Genomic DNA, 19,801 nt, shown 5'->3' on the forward strand with positions numbered 1-19,801 from the left:
TACACGGGAGTTTCATATCCCTCCCATCCCGACACTTCCCGGTAATGTTCGGCTGTGCCCGGTAAACACACACCGGTGCTGGGATCTCAGGGTGGTGGCGCTCTTTCAAATTATTCCCACTATGTCCTTATAATAAAAGCAGGTATTTATTCATATAATCCTGTCCCGAAGAGAGTAGACTTTCCTTACTGATAATATGCTTTTAGAGGGATGTTTTGTCTTTATTGTTTACTTGCTCTGTCTTATTTTGCAACACGCCTTGTAACCTTGTTTAGATAAGTGCTGTGGAAATAAAGTTGTGTTATTATATTATTATTATATAGCCACATTTCTTATATGATTTGAAATTAAGACCGTCTGTATTTCAATGTAATGAAAAATAAATTGTAGAAAGTCTTATTGTAATTATTTATTTGAAAAACAAGAAAACAGCATAAATACTGTAGGAAAGACAATTTGGTACAACTTCATAATAAGAAAAACACCTTAAAAAGATTTTAGGTGTTGTAACACTGTTTTTAATTAATGGTTGATAAATACTAACTATATAGTTATTAAGAATGTTTGTGTTGTCAAGTTGTGGCCTCACAAAGTTAAGATAATTTAACATATTTTGTAAAGTAATGACAGAAAGGGCTTCGCACAATCTAAACTGAAATAAATAGAGAGGAATACAAATCCGCGACACAAAATAACAAAAACGTAACATTTAAATTATACAATAAGTAAATGACAGGCTAATAAATATCTATGATCCATTTACTTTATTAAGGCCTGGAGAGAATCTGGTCCAAAGTCTTTTTATTTAGCTTCCCAACTTTATATTAACCAAAAGTTAATCCAGATAATTTAGAAAACTTAGTTAGACTGATCTTTATCAGTAAATAAATGATCATAACACCTTTGCCTCCTTATCAGAAAGTAATACTGATCATTTATTAAAAAGGTTCAAGCAGGTTCTGTTTATATTATATATTATATCATATTAATCTATTAGTCCACAACACAGATTTAATTGATCCTGAGAAATAACATCCATTCAAAACAAGTTACACATTAATGAATTCTAACAGCACAAAACATTATATAACACCAATCAATCATCTAGAGGGAGCAGCTACATTTGTGATCTTCACTTAGAAATATGCCAGTTAAAGTCCACTGGGCCTTAAAGGTCAACCTACTGACTCCAGTCACTGAGTCTCCGTGGCCATAGGCTCCTGTCAGACCATCGCCTGCTTTTCCTCTACAGTGTTACTTCACCGTCTGTTCAACCCGAGCGACTGAGGTCTTCTTCTGCAGAATGTGTTTGTCTTTCATGCAGCTCTTCAGTTCCTCTCTGCTGTTTAAAACTGCAGTCTGCAGGGTTGCAATCTCAGCGGAGAGCTCGATAACTAAAGAGAACGAAAGAGAGAAGAGAATTTTCATCTCCGCACTCATCCATGAAAATATGACTGTCACCAATGAAATTGCATTGTTCTTATATACCTAATTAGGGATAATATGATCTAGAGATGTTACAATGATATATTATATAAGTAACGTTTAGTCTTTAAATGACCTAATCTTTGATGACTGTTGACTGCAGCAGGACAATAAAATAGTTTACATCTGTATCCAAGTAGATGCATCAACATATAAATATGTGTAGTTATCTGCATATAAATATCTGTATCCCTCTATTGTTGTGAGTATCCAGTATCCCTGAGAGCTCATCACATAGCAACTAAAGAAAAACCCAAAAATCTTATCTTCACCAATCAGATAACATAATCTATGCAGCAGAAGAGGTTTTCTCCATTTGCATGTGTTTTGTCTGTTTGCATAGATTTTCTTGAGTCATAGTGTGTGGAGCTATCAGGACCTCCTAAGCATTATTTAATTAGTATTTTAATTTCAGGTGTAGTTAATACAAACACTACATGTACAGCAAATATCTGCAATAATATCTGAACACTGCAGTCAGAGTGTTAAAACAGAAATCAAGCATTCGCTCTTTTTCCAGCCTTTGATGTCAATGCAGATATTTTCTTCATTTGCCTGTGCTTGGTCTATTTGCCTGTGTAAAGCTGCAGTGTGTCGAGCTCTCAGAGCCACTGTGAGGAGGTGGTGAAAGGAACAAAACCAATCTATGTCCTCTGCCATATCCACATACATCAAACTTAAGCAACATCCAGAGGTAATCCCATATTATTACCTTTAATATGGTTTCACCTTACACCAGAACAACAGTAAAATAGACTTTTTTATCACATACCTTGCTTGAATGATGACTGTGCTTGTTTAAGAGATTGTGGCACCAGGATACCGAACCATCTCAGTGGGTCTTGCTGAGGATTCTGTTCACTTCTCTTTACTGGAGTTACTTCAGGAGCTGCCTCGCTACTTGCTTCATCATTTCCCTTTTTTTCAGCGACAACGTTTTTCGGTTTGTTTCTTCTCCTGACACCTGAGAAATGAAATCATATAAGGACTTTGAAAATAATCATAATAATGAAGGATGTAAAAGGGTCTATTTTTGACCACTCACCTTCCTCTTGAGGTCCAATTTCCTCTATAGACTTCACATTTGTTCCAGTCTCTGTACTTTGTGTAACTCTTTCTGTGCAGAACTCCACCTCACCATTGTCCAGGGTTCTGCAACACAGGAATTCCAGTCCAAAAAGGCTTTCCAAAACTGACAGTGCACAACAAATCCTTTGGAACATTAATCTCCATGAAAAGCATCTAATAGTTTACCTCGTGTGAACACAGACCAGTGGCTCGATCTCACTCGCATACTGAAGTGCAGAGACTTGCTTGTTTCCCATGGAATATCGTGCCTTGGACGTGGAAAACCATCCCTATGGAGCATGGAGTGGAAAATTCCCATTTCATATAGACTTGGAAGAGGACACAAGCTAAGCTGGAAGTTTTCAAATCAAAAGACAAATGATATAGATAACGCTGAACCATCAGTAAAATCGCAAATAAGGAAAAAGTGTCATGCTGCTAAGGTTAGAGTTAAAAACATTCAGACTACAAAATTACTCTCATAAATTCTGTAAGGCAGCCTTAAGTACCTTGGTGCTACACAAATCAAATGAATTATTATTATTATTATTATCCATCAGATACCATCAGAGAAGTGTGATTGGTCCCAGTTTACTGCATCATGGCACAAATCATACAGCCACATTCACACAAGGCTGTATTGAAACTACTATATTTTGAGTAAAACTATTATTCTCGTAATTTTGCAAATCTCTCAATTATTTTCTTATTAATCTCTTGATCGCTTTGTGTAGTTAACATTAGAACATTTTCGAAAATAATCCCAAAGTCCAAACTTAATGAGTCTGGACAACAACCACAAATGAAGACGAGGTAAAACAGCGAATCCTCAGAGTCGATCAACAAATTGATAAATCCTCTGTAATTTATGATCAACACAGGTTGTTGTTCAGCTGGTCTGATGGTGGCTCGCATGCTACGAGGTTTTCTTTGCTACCTGCTCGATGAGAGAGTTGAGAGCGGCTTGCTTCTCCTCCAGTGACTCCAGCTGCTCCATGAAGCGGAGCAGCTTCCCGTCCAGGGACAGAGAACACTCCTCCAGCTCTGACAGCCCCATGTCGGCTTATAGTCGAGGATCGAGTCCTTTTTAAACCAGCCTTTACCGCTGCCGTTGTCACTAAATATCAACCGATCAACGCTTCCTCTAACATTCTACTACTTCCGCGTCACGTGAGACACTTCGTCACGTGATTTAGATCACGTGCACGTTAAGTTCCCGACAGCAAATCAAACTACGACATGTAATGTTTTATAATAATTCAATAAGAAACTTGTATTAGTACGAGACTTATCTGAACAATGTTACCAATGGCTTCACATAATCCATGGCAAAAATGAGGGCGAAGTAAAGTAAATGTTGTTTGATTTTAAGATCCAAATCATCAAATAATTATGTCAAATCAAAATAAAACTGTATATGATATATGACGGTATTGCAAAACGAAGATGGCGGACTGACCGGTTGTTATAAAGACTAAATGTAGCATGTTTTCAAATGAACAAAAAGGTAGTTCCCATACCGGGAGTCGAACCCGGGCCGCCTGGGTGAAAACCAGGAATCCTAACCGCTAGACCATATGGGACCGGTGCACAGTGGTTCAAGATTTACTCACCTTATAGTTAAATAAAATAATATCTGCAAACGTTGCACTGAACTTTATTCCTGCTGTTTGGTGTTTATAGATACATGTGAAAATAAATCCGGGAATTAATAAATAAATGTGGGAATACATTTGAGACAATGATTCATTTATTCATGTATTTCTGTGTCCATATGTAAATGATGGACACAGTCTCGAGAATGATTGGTACACTGAGCAATCCAGACAGATGCAATCTATTCCTAGCGAATCCTCAAAATGTGTGTGTGTGCGCTTCCAGACAGCGCGCACACACATACACATACACAGACACACACACATCCCCCACCTAAACAGAGAGACACACGCTGTGAGACCAGAGCTCGAACAGTGGTAACAGTAAAAACACGAGTTTCTCTGGTCACAGTTTCTCAGTTGACCAATCCTGCTCGAGACTGAGGTTAGGCCCGCCTTTCTCATTAGCATAAGGACACTGAAATCGAAAAATAAATGTTGGAATAAATGTGGAAATAAATAAATAAATAAATAAATGTGGAAATAAATGCAGAATTAAATGATTCAATGTCTTAAACTTATTTCCACATTTATTAATTTATTTCCACATTTATTCCAACTTTTATTTATTCCGTGATATATTTCATTTTCATTTTCAGTGTCCTTATGCTAATGAGAAAGGCGGGCCTAACCTCAGTCTCGAGCAGGATTGGTCAACTGAGCTACACACACACAGCCCCTGCGCTCCGCCACATACTCGCTCAGAGACACGGGCAGTGACTGAGACTTGAGCTCTTCACCGTGAAACAGCCGGTCAGTGACTTTGTACAACAGTGGAAACACAGAGTTTCTCTGGTCACATCTGCTCAGAGATCAGCGGCTTCACGATCAGAGCAGAAGCTGCAGGTGGTTTGTACCGAGCTGGACTTTCGGTTTCCTCCTTCTCCTCTCGGCTCGCTCCTTGTGCTCAGTAGAACACGTGACGCTCACAGTCAGGACTACTGACACCTAAATCATCCCAATAAAAAATAACCTTAACTAACCCTCTGAACTTGAACAAGTTAATTTTAAGTGTGAACTGGCTCAACGCTGCAAACAGCTACTGGACACCAGTCAGCATTGAGAGGCAGTAGGGCTGGATCATTACACTCTTGTGACCAATCCTGCATGAGACTGCGATTAGGCCCGCCTTTCTCATTAGCATAAGGACACTGCAAATGAAAAGGAAATGTGTCAGGGAATAAATAAATGTGCAAATATATTTAAGACATTTATTTTGACATTTCTTTTGGTATTACCATATTTATTTATTTTTTTCTGTATTAATTAATTTATTTCCTTTTTTATTTATTTATTTCTGTATTTATTTATACATTTATTTATTTTTACTTAAGTCATGTATGGTCCTCCATAGCGGTTAGGCCCGCCTTTCTCATTAGCATAAGGACACTGCAAATGAAAAGGAAATCTATCAGGGAATAAATAAATGTGCAAATATATTTAAAACATTTATTTTGACATTTATTTTGGTATTAACATTTTTTTTTTTTCTGTATTAATTAATTAATTTCCTTTTTTATTTATTTATTTATTTCTGTATTTATTTATACATTTATTTATTTTTACTTAAGTCATGTATGGTCCTCCATAGCGGTTAGGCCCGCCTTTCTCATTAGCATAAGGACACTGCAAATGAAAAGGAAATCTATCAGGGAATAAATAAATGTGCAAATATATTTAAAACATTTATTTTGACATTTATTTTGGTATTAACATTTTTTTTTTTTCTGTATTAATTAATTAATTTCCTTTTTTATTTATTTATTTATTTCTGTATTTATTTATACATTTATTTATTTTTACTTAAGTCATGTATGGTCCTCCATACATACATGACTTAAGTAAAAATAAATAAATAAATAAATGTATAAATAAATACAGAAATAAATAAATAAATGAATAAATAAAAATGGAAATAAATAAATAAATACAGAAATAAATAAATAAATATGTTAATACCAAGAGAAATGTCAAAATAAATGTCTTAAATATATTTGCACATTTATTTATTCCCTGATACATTTCCTTTTCATTTGCAGTGTCCTTATGCTAATGAGAAAGGCGGGTCTAACCGCAGTCTCATGCAGGATTGGTCACAGGAGTGTAATGATCCAGCCCTACTACTTCTGCCTCTCAATGCTGGTGTCCAGTAGCTGTTTGCAGCGTTGAGCCAGTTCACACTTAAAATGAACTAGTTCAAGTTCAGAGGGTTAGTTAAGGTTATTTTTTATTGGGATGATTTAGCTGTCAGTAGTCCTGACTGTGAGCGTCACGTCTCGTGTTGTACTGAGCACAAGGAGCGAGCCGAGAGGAGAAGGAAACAGAAACTCCAGCTCGTTACAAACCACCTGCAGCCTCTGCTCTGATCATGAAGCAGCTGATCTCTGAGCAGATGTGACCAGAGAAACTCTGTGTTTTCACTGTTTCCACTGTTCTACAAAGTCACTAACTGGCTGTTTCACGGTGAAGACCTCAAGTCTCAGTCACTGCCCGTGTCTCTGAGCAAGTGTGGAGCAGCGCAGGGGCTGTGTGTGTAGCTCAGTTGACCAATCCTGCTCGAGACTGAGGTTAGGCCCGCCTTTCTCATTAGCATAAGGACACTGAAATCGAAAAATAAAAGTTGGAATAAATGTGGAAATAAATAAATAAATGTGGAAATAAATGCAGAATTAAATAAATCAATGTCTTAAACTTATTTCCACATTTATTTATTTATTTCCACTTTTATTCCAACTTTTATTTATTTCCACATTTATTTATTTCCACATTTCAGTGTCCTTATGCTAATGAGAAAGGCGGGCCTAACCTCAGTCTCGAGCAGGATTGGTCAACTGAGCTATACACACACACAGCCCCTGCGCTCCGTCACACACTCGCTCAGAGACACTGGCAGTGACTGAGACTTGAGCTCTTCACCATGAAACAGCCAGTTAATGACTCTGTGGAACAGTGGAAACACAGAGTTTCTCTGGTCACATCTGCTCAGAGATCAGCGGCTTCATGATCAGAGCAGAAGCTGCAGGTGGTTTGTAACGAGCTGGAGTTTCTGTTTCCTCCTTCTCCTCTCGGCTCGCTCCTTGTGCTCAGTAGAACACGAGACGTGACGCTCACAGTCAGGACTACCGACAGCTAAATCATCCCAATAAAAAATAACCTTAACTAACCCTCTGAACTTGAACTAGTTCATTTTAAGTGTGAACTGGCTCAACGCTGCAAACAGCTACTGGACACCAGCATTGAGAGGCAGACGTAGGGCTGGATCATTACACTCCTGTGACCAATCCTGCATGAGACTGCGGTTAGGCCCGCCTTTCTCATTAGCATAAGGACACTGCAAATGAAAAGGAAATGTATCAGGGAATAAATAAATGTGCAAATATATTTAAGACATTTATTTTGACATTTCTCTTGGTATTAACATATTTATTTATTTATTTCTGTATTTATTTATTTATTTCCATTTTTATTTATTCATTTATTTATTTATTTCTGTATTTATTTATACATTTATTTATTTATTTATTTTTACTTAAGTCATGTATGGTCCTCCATATGTATGGTCCTCCATAAAAAACTGTCACCTTGTTGTTGAAGACTCTATTGTACGGTCCTCCATACCTCCATAGTATACGTCTAGTATGGAGTCTACGGCTGCACGTCAATCGCTCTACGCTCTGAGTACTTATACGTCTGTTTTCACGTTCAGCGTATCCCTCCCCGTAGCTTGCCGTGATCGTATAGTGGTTAGTACTCTGCGTTGTGGCCGCAGCAACCCCGGTTCGAATCCGGGTCACGGCAGGGTTAATACCCTGACACGGCTGGGGAGATCTTTTTATATTTATTATCACTTCAGCAACAAATATCACGAGCATTTTAACGTCGAAGTAAAGTTTTTGCGTTAAGTATATTTGGCAATATATTCATTGTAATATGAATGATACTAAAAAATGTGATACTGGAAGTACTGTTGTTTATACCAGACAATACATCTATCAATCTATCTATGAAACACTTGAAGTAACTTTTTACAACAATCAATATATTATCTATTTATCTGTCTGTCTATGTTTAAAATAATAGTATTTGACTGTAAGGTGTAATGCAGTACAGTATGTGAGTAAATGTATTTTCTACCATAGGGAATATCTCATTGAAAAAGATTTATATTATAATGATTAAATATGAAGTAATGTTATTGTATTATACTATAATAATATAATATATATATTATATATATATTCACCACTGGGTTTTACTTCACCCCTCACACACTGTTGAAATCGTTTATGACACATGGTTTCACAACAAAAGGGGACGGTCTTTTTTAATAAGAGGCACAATCTCATTGGTAGTTGCCAACTCCTACGTCAATGTTCCGAGATGAGGAGCCAATCAACTCACCGGCAGATCGCATGTGCGGCTAGCTCTATGCATATGGTCCTCTGATTGGTGTTTAGAATAACAAATCCCCGCCCCCTACTTGAGTGAGTTCCGTGTTTCTAACGTCCATCCTGGCTGGAGCGGAATGCAGTTAAAACAGCTGTGGACCGCTGCAGCTCTAAGACATAGTTTTTTATATACCACGGAGGTCAGACTCTGTGCAGCGGGACACTTCCGTTGATGTGCATCACTGGTAAGGACAAACATTGATTATCGATTGATTGACATTTATTATCAGCTCCTCAGAATAAAACCTCTAATAATCTGGTTTATGCATATGTTGCCAATTAAATAATCTCAGTTCAAGTGCAATGCAGACAGTTCTAATTCATGAGTTAAACCAACTTATGTTTGTTATTTTTAATATCACATTGTTGGAATCAGTCACCTGTTGTGGTTGTTAATGAATAATGTCTTTAAACAGATCATGGACGCCTCTGCAGCATCTGGAGTCCCTCATCCCTACTGGCCGCGGGACCTCTTGATTCCCACTTATGTTGCCAATGACCGTTCAATGTCAGAGATCCTGGTGTTTCTGTTTTCTGTGTCCGGGCTGTTCCTGCTTGTGACCTGGCTGATCACCGGCCGGAAAGGGGCCGCTGGCAAGCTGGGGACATGGAGGCGTCTGGCTTTGTGCTGGTTTGCCGTCTGTAGCTTCATCCACTCTGCCGTCGAGGGCTGGTTCTCATTGTACTACGACATTATTCCAGGAGATCAGAGCTTCCTGTCACAGCTGTGTGAGTACAGACACAATACATGTATTGGAATAAAGATCTCCAAAATGCTGCATTTTGGAGATTTTACTAAGTTAATACTGTATGTTTGACCGTTTTCTCTCACAGGGAAGGAGTACTCCAAAGGAGACAGTCGATATGTGATGTGAGTGACAGAACTTTTGTTAAACTTGTGCATAAAAAGAAGGAGCAATGCTGTAACTCATCTCACCCTGTGTATTTCTTTTTTATGTAGAGCTGATAACTTCACAGTCTGCATGGAGACAGTGACTGCTTGGTTATGGGGACCTTTCAGCTTTTGGGTTGTGTTTGCATTCTTAACGAACAAGCCCTACAGATATGTGCTGCAGCTCATCGTCTCATTAGGTAAGAAATCGGTGCAATTTTAAATACATCCTTAGAATATCACAGAGAGTTTACTTTATTTTACCTATCTTGCAAATAAGTGGAACCACAACATATAAGTCCCCAGAGGTGTTGTAATATCTTACTTATGTTGGGAGTTTACACACGATATGATTCCAGGTCAGCTGTATGGAGTGGTGCTCTACTTTTTCACCGAGCACCGAGATGGCTACACTCACAGCGAGCTGGGACATCCCATCTACTTCTGGTTCTACTTTGTGTTCATGAATCTCCTGTGGTTCTTCATCCCGCTGGTGCTCATCGTGGATGCATGGAGACAGATGTCAACAGCCCAGACACACAGAGACAACACAAAGTCCAAGAGGAAATGAGGGCAACACACTGAGCTGATCTTGGGACACTGACTGGAGGAGATACATGAGGGAAGGACATTTGGAGGCAGCATAAACTTTATATTGATGGAAAAAAAAGATGAGGCAAAAGAAACTTCTGGAGTTGGACCTGCCACATCGGCCTTGTTGTGACTGATGCATTGTATTTTAGCTTGAACTACCAACCGAATGCAAAGAATTGTATTTTAAAGTGCAACGTGTTTCCTGTAACAATTGGAACTTTTCTTCTGGCTTTGTTGAGCCTCAGATAAAGGCTCCACAAATAATAATAATTCATCTTTTTTCTCATTACCATCTTTTTTCTTTTCTTTTCATTTGATATAACCTAATGACTGGACTTAAAAGGCCTCATGCAATATAAAGTACCTGTTGACACAGAAAAAGTATTGAAGTATTTGGTTGATTCTTTTTTTCCCATATAGTTTAATTCACTTATTTGCCACCAAGAGCTGAGGACATACACAACATTTTAAATTGTTAAATGGGTGTACCCAACCTTCCTGTTCAACCCAACAGCTGCAGCATTTGAGAAAGTTGATATACCAGGTTGAACATAAAAATTTACTTTTGAATGGAACACATAGATAACACCAATGTGATATCACAACAGGTGTTTTGAAAATGTGTCTTGATAAGTCCTTAATTCTCTGACCTCTTGACCTCCATACACTTTTCTCGATCACCCCCACCTCATCCATGTTAGTCGATGTGACATCGAGCAAAAAGTACACGTCAAACAGATTTTGGGATGTGACTTGGTGATGAACTGACAGAGGAGAGAACTGCAGGGTAGGTGGCTGAAAGCTGGTGTCTTAAACTGCCTCCTCTGCTATAGGTTCATCATGTAAGATTTAGGTGAAAGGGGTCTATTGTCAGTAATTGAATATAAAATTAACCAGAGTAATGTTTTAACTAGTGTGCAATCCTCTAAACTGTATTAATTGGTGTTTTATTTACCCTAGAATAGGCCCTGTAAATTGAAATACCGTATATCTACATCTGCAGCTGGTCCTCTCTACGAAGGCCACCATGGTCTTTACAGTAGTCCAAACTGGACAACTGAAGGTTCCAACAGGTTCTCTTTCGTGTTTGGAAGGGGGAGGGGGCTGCAACATGAAACTTCACAACTAGATTTCACTAAATAGGGGTACATGTATTATCTTACCGCCCCCTTGTGGCGGCGGCAGGTTATTGATCACGGCTACCTTGTAGACAAATTTGAGCTCCACTCAGCTCCAACTGTCCTGGGATCAGGTATTTGTTCTTTATCGAGTGATCATCTCTCTCTGTATTGTGTGCATCATCCCTGATAGGTGGGAGGGTGAAGTTGAGGCTGGTGACTGAAGCAGAGAGTTAGAAGTTTGCAGCGCAGCTTTTAAATGCGGTTTTTACTGTAAACCAACAAATCCTGAGATACAAGTCTGTCGCCGTTCTTACATACTCTGTTTTACCATCATATGAAATAACAACAGGATGGTGAGTCTCAGTGTACGTTAACTAATCTCCTCATGGCTGCTGCCATCTAACGCACATTCTGGAAGAACTCTATCATAGCTCTACTGCCACACACTGTCGTCTGTTCTGTCCTAGCTTACGGTTTTCTGCTCAATATTATCACGTGTAAGAAATATATAAATTAACGTATATATTTTTAAAATAAGGAGGTCAGTAAATGCAACCCGCCGAAATAGCTCAGTTGGGAGAGCGTTAGACTGAAGATCTAAAGGTCCCTGGTTCGATACCGGGTTTCGGCATGAGCTTTTTGACGCATCGCGGCGCGTTGGCTATGTGGTGGTTCGATCAAGGAACCCGCAGATCGAGTGCGATACCATGCGGCCAGGCAGAGGAACAACAACCTTTACATTTTTTAGGATTTACTGCAGGTATTGCACACACACACAATACAGGCCAACAGTCGAGGATCACAGTCCTACAATAGTAATAAATATGATCCTCGCGACAAAATCAATTGAATTCCTGCAGTAAAAGAAGTAAGCATAATCTGGAAGATGTACTCAAAAAATTTAAAGTAAAAGCACTCACTTCTGCTGAAAAATAGTCCCTGGGGTTTAGGCAGAAACACAATTTTAATAATTTATGTGAGGTTGCAGCTAAATGTTTGCAAATAGTGAGAAACGACCAGACAATTACCCAGCTATCCCTTCACAAACATATCGACCATTGTTTTGCCTGTAAAATGTGGAAATGTTAAGGAACAAGTAACTACAGCTGCCAAAAGTAGCCGGGTAGAAGTTTAAAGTAACATGAAAAGATGAGTAGAGGACTGTATTGTAATTGAGTAAATTAAAAAACTGCATCAGAATACATTTTTTTCGACACATGGTTTTTACTTTGAGGTGACATTCAAGAAATTCAGGTGAAAGCAGCAAAGAGTTGGGAGGAAATCAAGCATCTACAGAGTGACCTTTAATCTCCAAAGTAGCTATAGATGAACTTCCAGGTCAAGGTGAGCCGTGATGAAAACGATACTGTGCTGCTGATAATATCTGATGATGAATTCAACATCTCTGATCCTCAGCTGAACATTTTGCTCAGTCTCACTCCCAACTGTGCATTTGTCTCCTTCTCTTTACTTGCTATGTCCTTCAGTGCCTTTAAAGCAGCAGGAGATTCTGGCTGTAGCTCCAGCAGCTTCCTGAATGCCCGCTTGGCCTCCTCGACCTCATTCACCATCTGGCAGGCCTGGCCCAGCCGGTACCAGGCTTTAGCACCACCTGGTTCTAGATCAGTGGCTTTAGACGCACTGGCCCTCGCCCGTTCCGGCTGTCTCAGTTTGAGCTGGCACAAAGACAGGTTTGAGTGGAGCTCTGCTTTGATCGTCTTGAACTCATGAACTGAAGGAAGGTGCTGTGGTTCACCACCATTGCTTGAATCTCCCAGTGCCAAAACTTCTTGCTTTTGTCCGTTTTTCTCCTGCTCTCTGACGGGGCCATAGAGAGCGATGAGGAGCTTGAGGGCTCGGCTGTAGCTGTCAGCAGCTCCCCACAGATCCCCGCTCCTGTATCTGGCACCACCCCTCTCCTTGTGGGACTTCACCCACTCCCATTTTTCCCCAGGTTGCATCTCCCAGGGTTCCATGCCTGGCGTGAAAGCCTGGAGTTCAACTGTGGCACATATAGGAAGGTGACCCTCTGCAGGTTGTGGAATAGAGACATCTGGTCCATTTCCAACTGGAGAGAGCAGTATCTGAGCAGTAAAACACAATGATAAGACCACCTGTATACTTTACATTTGAATTTAAATTATACATTCTTAGAAAAAAAATAAACGAGAATACAACGCAATGTACAATGCCAGGCTTTAAGCATTTTGCCTTTCAGCTTGATATAGAAAGACCTTGAGACTTCTATGATTGCAGCTTGTAGGAAAAACAACAATAAGCTTTGTGTCAAGCAGCCGAGGCAAACTCGTAACAACTGAGGATTGGGAAAATGCAGATTTTCTCATTTGGATAATATTGCTCTCTGACATGCTCCGAACTTCCTCTTGTTTTCAAACATTTGATTCAAAACAACACTTCTGTCCTCCTCTGTCAGATAATTAAATCCAATCTGTCTCGAATGCCAGTGGACATCCTTGATATAACCATGGGACCGGGTTAGCATAATATGGCATGAACACGTTATAACAATACCTACTAGGTGCCTCTATCTTTATAGATTAAACTCAAGTGACATTCAGAATATATTTTGTTATTCATTTGATTACACCTAATTTGAATTACCTTCACTCTCTTCACTCTTACCTCACATTTCTCTCCAGCTCTCATTCCCTCCAGACATGCTTCTGTAATATCACACTGGCCCTCCCCCAGCCTCAGTGTAGTCCAGTCCCCCAGTGGAAGCTGCAGTGCTGAGGCCCGACTCCTTGGGAAGGAGGTTCCCACCACTTCGGTGACTTCAGTGACTGACAGCTTCTCGTTTACCTCGTCAGAGTCCGGAGTTTCAGTTTCATCCACGTTTGCTTTGAGCCGCACTCGAACCCGACACAGCGAACCCAGCTTTGGACAGTGACTGGATGAACTTGCTAGAAGAGACAGAAACATCAGAGCTAAATGACTTGATAATGAAAAAATTACTTTCTCAAAATATGGACTGAAAATGTATCATATATTCTGAGCAATGGAGTAATGTTAGAAAAGTTACATACATCTACCATCTTCGGAATCTGACACAGTTTGACTGTTCTTGCATGTTGGCTTTTGCTGGACTTTCCAGAGGCCTCCGGGACACACCGACGTCCACGAGGTAACATCCCCACTGTCATGATCAACTTTACCATGCAGGGTTTCCAGAGGGTGGACTGGATCCATCGCTGGGTTTACAGAAAGAAAATCATACATCAACCTCAATGCCCATTTTTCATAAAACGTCACAAAGTTGTGATGCGAAGTTGGTTGAAACTATTTAGTTTAAGTGACTGTTTAACTTAATTGCAATTCTGAAGGCTGTAGTTTGTGCTGATGTTTGACTGTATTCATTATACTGAGCGGTATTACGATGACTTTGTCCATCTCATTAAATATCTGACTGTTTATATTAAAAACAGACATCAACATGCACCTCAAACTACATCCTCTAGAGAGATTACACCGTTGAATAAACACTTCTCCAAACAGTTTAGCTGAAAATATTTAAACATCATAATCTTCTTTAATGAATTTTTAACAAAATGAAAACAATCACTGTGTGTATACGTGTCTAATAAAGGCATACGTCCCGTGGGACTTATTGGGATGTTCACCACAGACAGTTCAATTCCAGACGAGGGTTTAGTTAACTCTGTCTGGACTAAAGGTGTTTCACAACCAGAGCTGCAGCAAAGAGTGGACGAACACAAAAATGCCTGCAGCTATTTTAATAATCCTATATTTCTACATTGCAACGTTATCACTAGTTGATATGTTCCATGGACATTTAACTGCAGTAAACAATGGGACGTGAGCTATCTACATTGAACGACAGCAGCTGTAACAATACATAGAGGATCACGTTGTGTTGAATTTTACTGAGAGTATCAACTCACACAGAGTAGCATTAGCATCATGAAGCTAGCAAGCCAAACCAAAGACCCTGAATGAATTTCACTACTCTACATAGCACGAGCGGTAGTTCCGTGTCACGTGTAACTTAAATGAATCTATCTTACCTTGGTTATAAGTCTAACATGAATAATATTTTATCCCATCGATAAGAAACCGATAAACTATGAAGCTGACATAGAATAAACAAAACAGTGGTTACTCTTCTTCCTCCTGTTCATCCGGCTCGTGGGGGCAGTACCGCCACCTACTGTACCGGAGGTTAAACGCACTTTACTACTTACAGGTTAAAGTGATTTACAACACATCTTAAATATATTATGCAGCATGTCTTGACAATACAAAAAGTAGACACACACTTTAAGGAACTGTGTAGAAACAAAGCTAACAGAGGTTACAGTAGAGCACTTGTATTGATGTGTTCCTAAAACAAGAGCCTTACTCCTATATTATAAATAATAGTAAATAACACAATTAAAGAAAGCCCCCTTTGTGCAAGACATTTTTTCGATTTTGACAATTCTTATGCATATTATCAATTATAATAATAAAAAAATCATTAAATAATTACATAATTTGAGCAAATGTATGTTTACCCTCAACAGTCTAAATGAATAAAAAAGAATGCATGGGTAAATTAAGTTGAATGCAATATATATATATAGCATATACAAAACTTAGTAAAGCTTCACTCTCACTCTCACACACACACACACGCACACGCACACGCACACACACACACACACACACACACACACACACACACACACACACACACACACACACATGAGCAGTCTGCATCTCTGCCTCTATATTGGCCTTTGACTTGTACCACTCATGATTAAGTCTTGTGTGTTAATCTGTCCTGTCAGTATGAGTTAGGGCTCTATCTTTTCAGCACTGGAAACCATTAGAAATACCAACCAACCAACCAACGTGTGTATGTGTGTATGTGTGTGTATGTGTGTGTGTGTGTGTGTGTGTGTGTGTGTGTGTGTGTGTGTGTGTGTGTGTGTGTGTGTGTGTGTGTGTGAAACAAAAGAGGAAGAGGAAGAAGGTCATTTTAGATGCAATCTGTCCATTTATATGGGCCTGTTTTGGACCCTTGATGAGAAGGAGACAAAGTAATAAACTTGCTACACTAATGACCTTGCACGACTGGATAACGAGAACCATACACGTTTGTAAGTTTGAGCCATAGTGCTTAAAATTTCTCTATGATAAGAAATTAACAGAAATTGACAAAGTGATTAAACAAAAGGACAAATATTTAATTTAAAGCTTGGATTAAAAAAAAGACGATATAAAGTAACCTTCCAGTAGGGGTCGCTCTCTCCTCAGCAATATGAGATCACTTGGATAGGTTCAGTACTGACTACATTGTGCATATCATCTCATCTCATCTCATTTTCGTACGCTTATCCGGGGTCGGGTCGCGGGGGGAGCAGCTCAAGCAGGGGGCCCCAGACTTCCCTTTCCCGGGCCACATTGACCAACTCTGACGGGGGGATCCCGAGGCGTTCCCAGGCCAGTGTTGAGATATAATCTCTCCACCTAGTCCTGGGTCTTCCCCGAGGTCTCCTCCCCACTGGACGTGCCTGAAACACCTCCCAAGGAAGGCGCCCAGTGGGCATCCTTACCAGATGCCCGAACCACCTCAGCTGACTCCTTTCTAAGTAAAGGAGCAGCGGCTCTAATCCGAGTTCCTCACGGATGACTGAGCTTCTCACCCTATCCCTAAGGGAGACGCCAGCCACCCTTCTGAGAAAACTCATCTCGGCCGCTTGTACCCGCGATCTCGTCCTTTCGGTCATCACCCAGCCCTCCTGACCATAGGTGAGGATAGGAACGAAGATCGACCGGTAGATCGAGAGCTTTGCCTTGCGGCTCAGCTCTCTTTTCGTTACAACGGTGCTTTACCGCACCGTTGTGCATATCATGTGCAGTGTAATATTGCAAGCTATGTGATGTAACACAATTTCTGGCATTTTTAGAAATGTAATTAACCTCTAGCAACTTTGCAGCATGTGCATCATAATTCTTGCAGCACACATTTTTTCCAACATACACAGTTCACACATAAATGTCAAATATGAATAAAAAAAATAAAAATAAAAGGCTGACCTTCAACTGTGTTTTACTGTTCTGAAATAAATAAACTTGTGGAGGTAACACTGGTGATTTATGAAAGAACATGTTTGGCCAAAAAAACGAAGCAATTATTATTTCTTCGTGTACAGCCACACTTGGAGAGATTTTTAAAGGATGAATATTCAATAAATACATAATCTTGGTCACGTTATAGTGATGAATATACTGTAAACCCTGCAAATATGTGACTTTTGTGAGATTTTTATTGAAATCTTCATTAATACTACCTTTGCATTTGAGAACGATGAGAGGAAACAATAATAACACACATCATAGACGGTTACACAAAATCCTGCCACTAAAATTAGAGATAGTATGTTTTGACCACAATAATTATAATTGTATTTATTTATTTACTTTTTTTCTGGCCACGTTATATGTTTGTACTACAAGTGACTAGTAGTAGGTAAAATGAAAATACATAATTTTAAGTGTTTTTAAGTACTTTATTCTTATTCCAATCATATGAGGACAAATACAAATAATAATAATAATATATTATTATTATTATTATTGTCTTTTTATATTTATGGCACAAGCTGGGAGCACAAAATGCCTTCCAGTGAGGGGTAATCACAGATATGAAAATATATAAAATACAATCATACATATAAGAACAACAACCTATTTAGGCTGTTAATTAATACTCAATTTGGTAAATTAACCAAACAATACAATTTATTTAAAACAGACATAACGTTGAGCTGCATTCTAAATACATAAAAGCCGAGCTCTTGGATAAGAAGATGAGTCTGTAAAAGATGCTTCAGAAGCCGAGACTGTATCAGCAGAACCCAGTACAGTAAGGACTGGGTGACCCTTTGACTTGAACTGGAAATACCAGGCCTCACTAAACAGATCTGATAATGGGATGTTGAGGAGAGATTCATTGTAAGTAATCAGCGTGATTTTAAGAAGGGATTCCAGAAAAGTACTCTAAAAAGTGTGTTTGGTGGTTGTTAGAAGCCCAGCTGTAAAGTTCTGCACAGTCTGAAGCCAAGCAGCTTGAATATTGAGGCAAACGCAGCATTACAAAAACCCAGGCGTGAAGATATAAAAGCGTGAATAATTTGTTCATATTGCAAAAAGACAACAATGATATCTGGATTTGTTTTACGGAGGTGCTCAGGGTATGAGATAAAGACCTCTGTTTTGTCCGAATTTTACTGCAAAGAGTTTCATGAGAACCAGTCTCTCACATCAGCGAAGCAGCTCTGAAGTGCGGCCAGCTTGTCAAACTCGGCGAACTTGAGAGATTTAACTGTGTCATCTGCGAAACGAATAATCAGACCTAGTGGCAGCATACACTGTGGGAACAGAACTGGTCCAAAAATTGATCCTTTGACCACGTACTGTCTCTGTGCAGTTCAAGAGGTGAATGAACCCATTAAACAGAAAAATTTGACAGGTAAGATGGGAAGCAACGAACTCTTGTTCCAGAAATACCTACCCACACTAATTTTAATTTCCCAATATTTTTGACTATCATTTTAGATTCGCAATACCAAATAATGCATCTTAATCCAGCCCTTATTTCCTCTACCCACGCTGTCTCATTTCCTTTTAACTCTCATTTCCTATATTTCACACACGAATCAGAGCCTTCACTTATCTAATCCTTCTCCACGGGTTACCCATATCATCTCTCTCTCCCGTGCTTTCTCCATCTACCCTCTCCTTCAACCCCTTCACCTCCCTCTTGGCTCCCACCTACCTCCCAGCTGGCCTTTTGTGAAATATCCCAGTGGGTAAATTCAGAAGCACATATCTCAGGGCTCGTGGACCGGTCTACGTTTGCCAGAAGGGCGTTGTAACCTGCCAGTAGTTGGGTCCAGGGAACAGCTGCAGCCTCAGTAGCCAGGTCTGAGTACTGCAAAGAGGGCTGGTACGACCTCTGCTCACCTCTCTGAGGGGTTCAACATGCGTCATTCTGAGAAAAGGTGGAGTATGACAGGTGAACAAAGAGGAGAAGAGAGACAGAGAGAAAACAAGATGAAAGGAAGCATCAGAACGAAAGAGGTGTGGGATGGATAGATGGATAGATAGATGGATAGATAGATAGATAGATAGAAAGATAGATAGATAGATAGATAGATAGATAGATAGATAGATAGATAGATAGATAGATAGATAGATAGATAGATAGATAGATAGATAGATAGATAGAATTTTGTTTTTTATCTTTGACATGGTTACTGCCTATTGTCGCTCTATCCCACATCCCTCTATCCTTATCAGACTGTAATTCACACATACAACCTCCATGACCCTGATCAAGAAAGTGTTTATTCCTCACAATGTAGTGACCGCTGTATTTATATAATGTTCATGCGGGCATACAGCTACAAGCCTCACTATACAAACTATGCATGTAGGTAAAAGCTTTATTCAAAATTAGTTCCCACACTCAGTTATAGTAGATTATACAAATATGATAAAGTCAAGGAT

At 39.4% G+C, this 19,801-nt stretch overlaps 3 protein-coding genes and 3 non-coding genes across 6 annotated transcripts; 3 read left to right on the plus strand and 3 right to left on the minus strand.

Moving 5' to 3' along the window:
* Positions 1 to 396: 396 nt before the first annotated feature.
* Positions 397 to 3,729, minus strand: ccdc115 (coiled-coil domain containing 115). Its single transcript, XM_053424756.1, has 5 exons — positions 3,491 to 3,729; positions 2,740 to 2,843; positions 2,531 to 2,637; positions 2,258 to 2,449; positions 397 to 1,394 (listed from the first exon to the last, which is right to left on the minus strand). The coding sequence occupies exons 1-5, from the start codon at positions 3,608 to 3,610 to the stop codon at positions 1,255 to 1,257; spliced, it is 663 nt and encodes a 220-aa protein (XP_053280731.1). The 5' UTR covers positions 3,611 to 3,729; the 3' UTR covers positions 397 to 1,254.
* A 335-nt stretch (positions 3,730 to 4,064) lies between these two features.
* On the minus strand, positions 4,065 to 4,136 carry trnae-uuc (transfer RNA glutamic acid (anticodon UUC)). The gene has a single exon. It is a non-coding gene; the product is annotated as a tRNA-Glu (tRNA).
* A 3,798-nt stretch (positions 4,137 to 7,934) lies between these two features.
* On the plus strand, positions 7,935 to 8,006 carry trnah-gug (transfer RNA histidin (anticodon GUG)). The gene has a single exon. It is a non-coding gene; the product is annotated as a tRNA-His (tRNA).
* A 687-nt stretch (positions 8,007 to 8,693) lies between these two features.
* On the plus strand, positions 8,694 to 10,526 carry ebp (EBP cholestenol delta-isomerase). The gene is made up of 5 exons (XM_053424753.1): positions 8,694 to 8,841; positions 9,073 to 9,385; positions 9,491 to 9,527; positions 9,618 to 9,748; positions 9,908 to 10,526. The coding sequence occupies exons 2-5, from the start codon at positions 9,076 to 9,078 to the stop codon at positions 10,117 to 10,119; spliced, it is 690 nt and encodes a 229-aa protein (XP_053280728.1). The 5' UTR covers positions 8,694 to 8,841; positions 9,073 to 9,075; the 3' UTR covers positions 10,120 to 10,526.
* A 1,295-nt stretch (positions 10,527 to 11,821) lies between these two features.
* On the plus strand, positions 11,822 to 11,894 carry trnaf-gaa (transfer RNA phenylalanine (anticodon GAA)). Its single transcript has one exon. It is a non-coding gene; the product is annotated as a tRNA-Phe (tRNA).
* A 367-nt stretch (positions 11,895 to 12,261) lies between these two features.
* Positions 12,262 to 15,443, minus strand: fkbpl (FKBP prolyl isomerase like). Its single transcript, XM_053424741.1, has 4 exons — positions 15,310 to 15,443; positions 14,311 to 14,475; positions 13,907 to 14,187; positions 12,262 to 13,347 (listed from the first exon to the last, which is right to left on the minus strand). Exons 2-4 carry the CDS (start codon positions 14,471 to 14,473, stop codon positions 12,676 to 12,678), a joined length of 1,116 nt encoding a protein of 371 aa, XP_053280716.1. The 5' UTR covers positions 14,474 to 14,475; positions 15,310 to 15,443; the 3' UTR covers positions 12,262 to 12,675.
* Positions 15,444 to 19,801: the final 4,358 nt, after the last annotated feature.

This window comes from Pleuronectes platessa, chromosome 6 (assembly GCF_947347685.1).
Source record: "Pleuronectes platessa chromosome 6, fPlePla1.1, whole genome shotgun sequence".
Classification (NCBI taxonomy): Eukaryota; Metazoa; Chordata; class Actinopteri; order Pleuronectiformes; family Pleuronectidae; genus Pleuronectes; species Pleuronectes platessa.

Coding starts and splice junctions, on each gene's coding strand:
- ccdc115 (XM_053424756.1), bottom strand. CDS start 3,610: ATGGGGCTGTCAGAGCTGGAGGAGTGTTCTCTGTCCCTGGACGGGAAG. Junction 2,450..2,530: donor AATTGGACCTCAAGAGGAAG/GTGAGTGGTCAA, acceptor TTCATTTCTCAG/GTGTCAGGAGAAGAAACAAA. Junction 1,395..2,257: donor ACAGTCATCATTCAAGCAAG/GTATGTGATAAA, acceptor CGTTCTCTTTAG/TTATCGAGCTCTCCGCTGAG.
- ebp (XM_053424753.1), top strand. CDS start 9,076: ATGGACGCCTCTGCAGCATCTGGAGTCCCTCATCCCTACTGGCCGCGG. Junction 9,386..9,490: donor GAGCTTCCTGTCACAGCTGT/GTGAGTACAGAC, acceptor TTTCTCTCACAG/GGAAGGAGTACTCCAAAGGA. Junction 9,749..9,907: donor GCAGCTCATCGTCTCATTAG/GTAAGAAATCGG, acceptor ATATGATTCCAG/GTCAGCTGTATGGAGTGGTG.
- fkbpl (XM_053424741.1), bottom strand. CDS start 14,473: ATGGATCCAGTCCACCCTCTGGAAACCCTGCATGGTAAAGTTGATCAT. Junction 14,188..14,310: donor AGATTCCGAAGATGGTAGAT/GTATGTAACTTT, acceptor TGTCTCTTCTAG/CAAGTTCATCCAGTCACTGT. Junction 13,348..13,906: donor GAGCTGGAGAGAAATGTGAG/GTAAGAGTGAAG, acceptor TTTACTGCTCAG/ATACTGCTCTCTCCAGTTGG.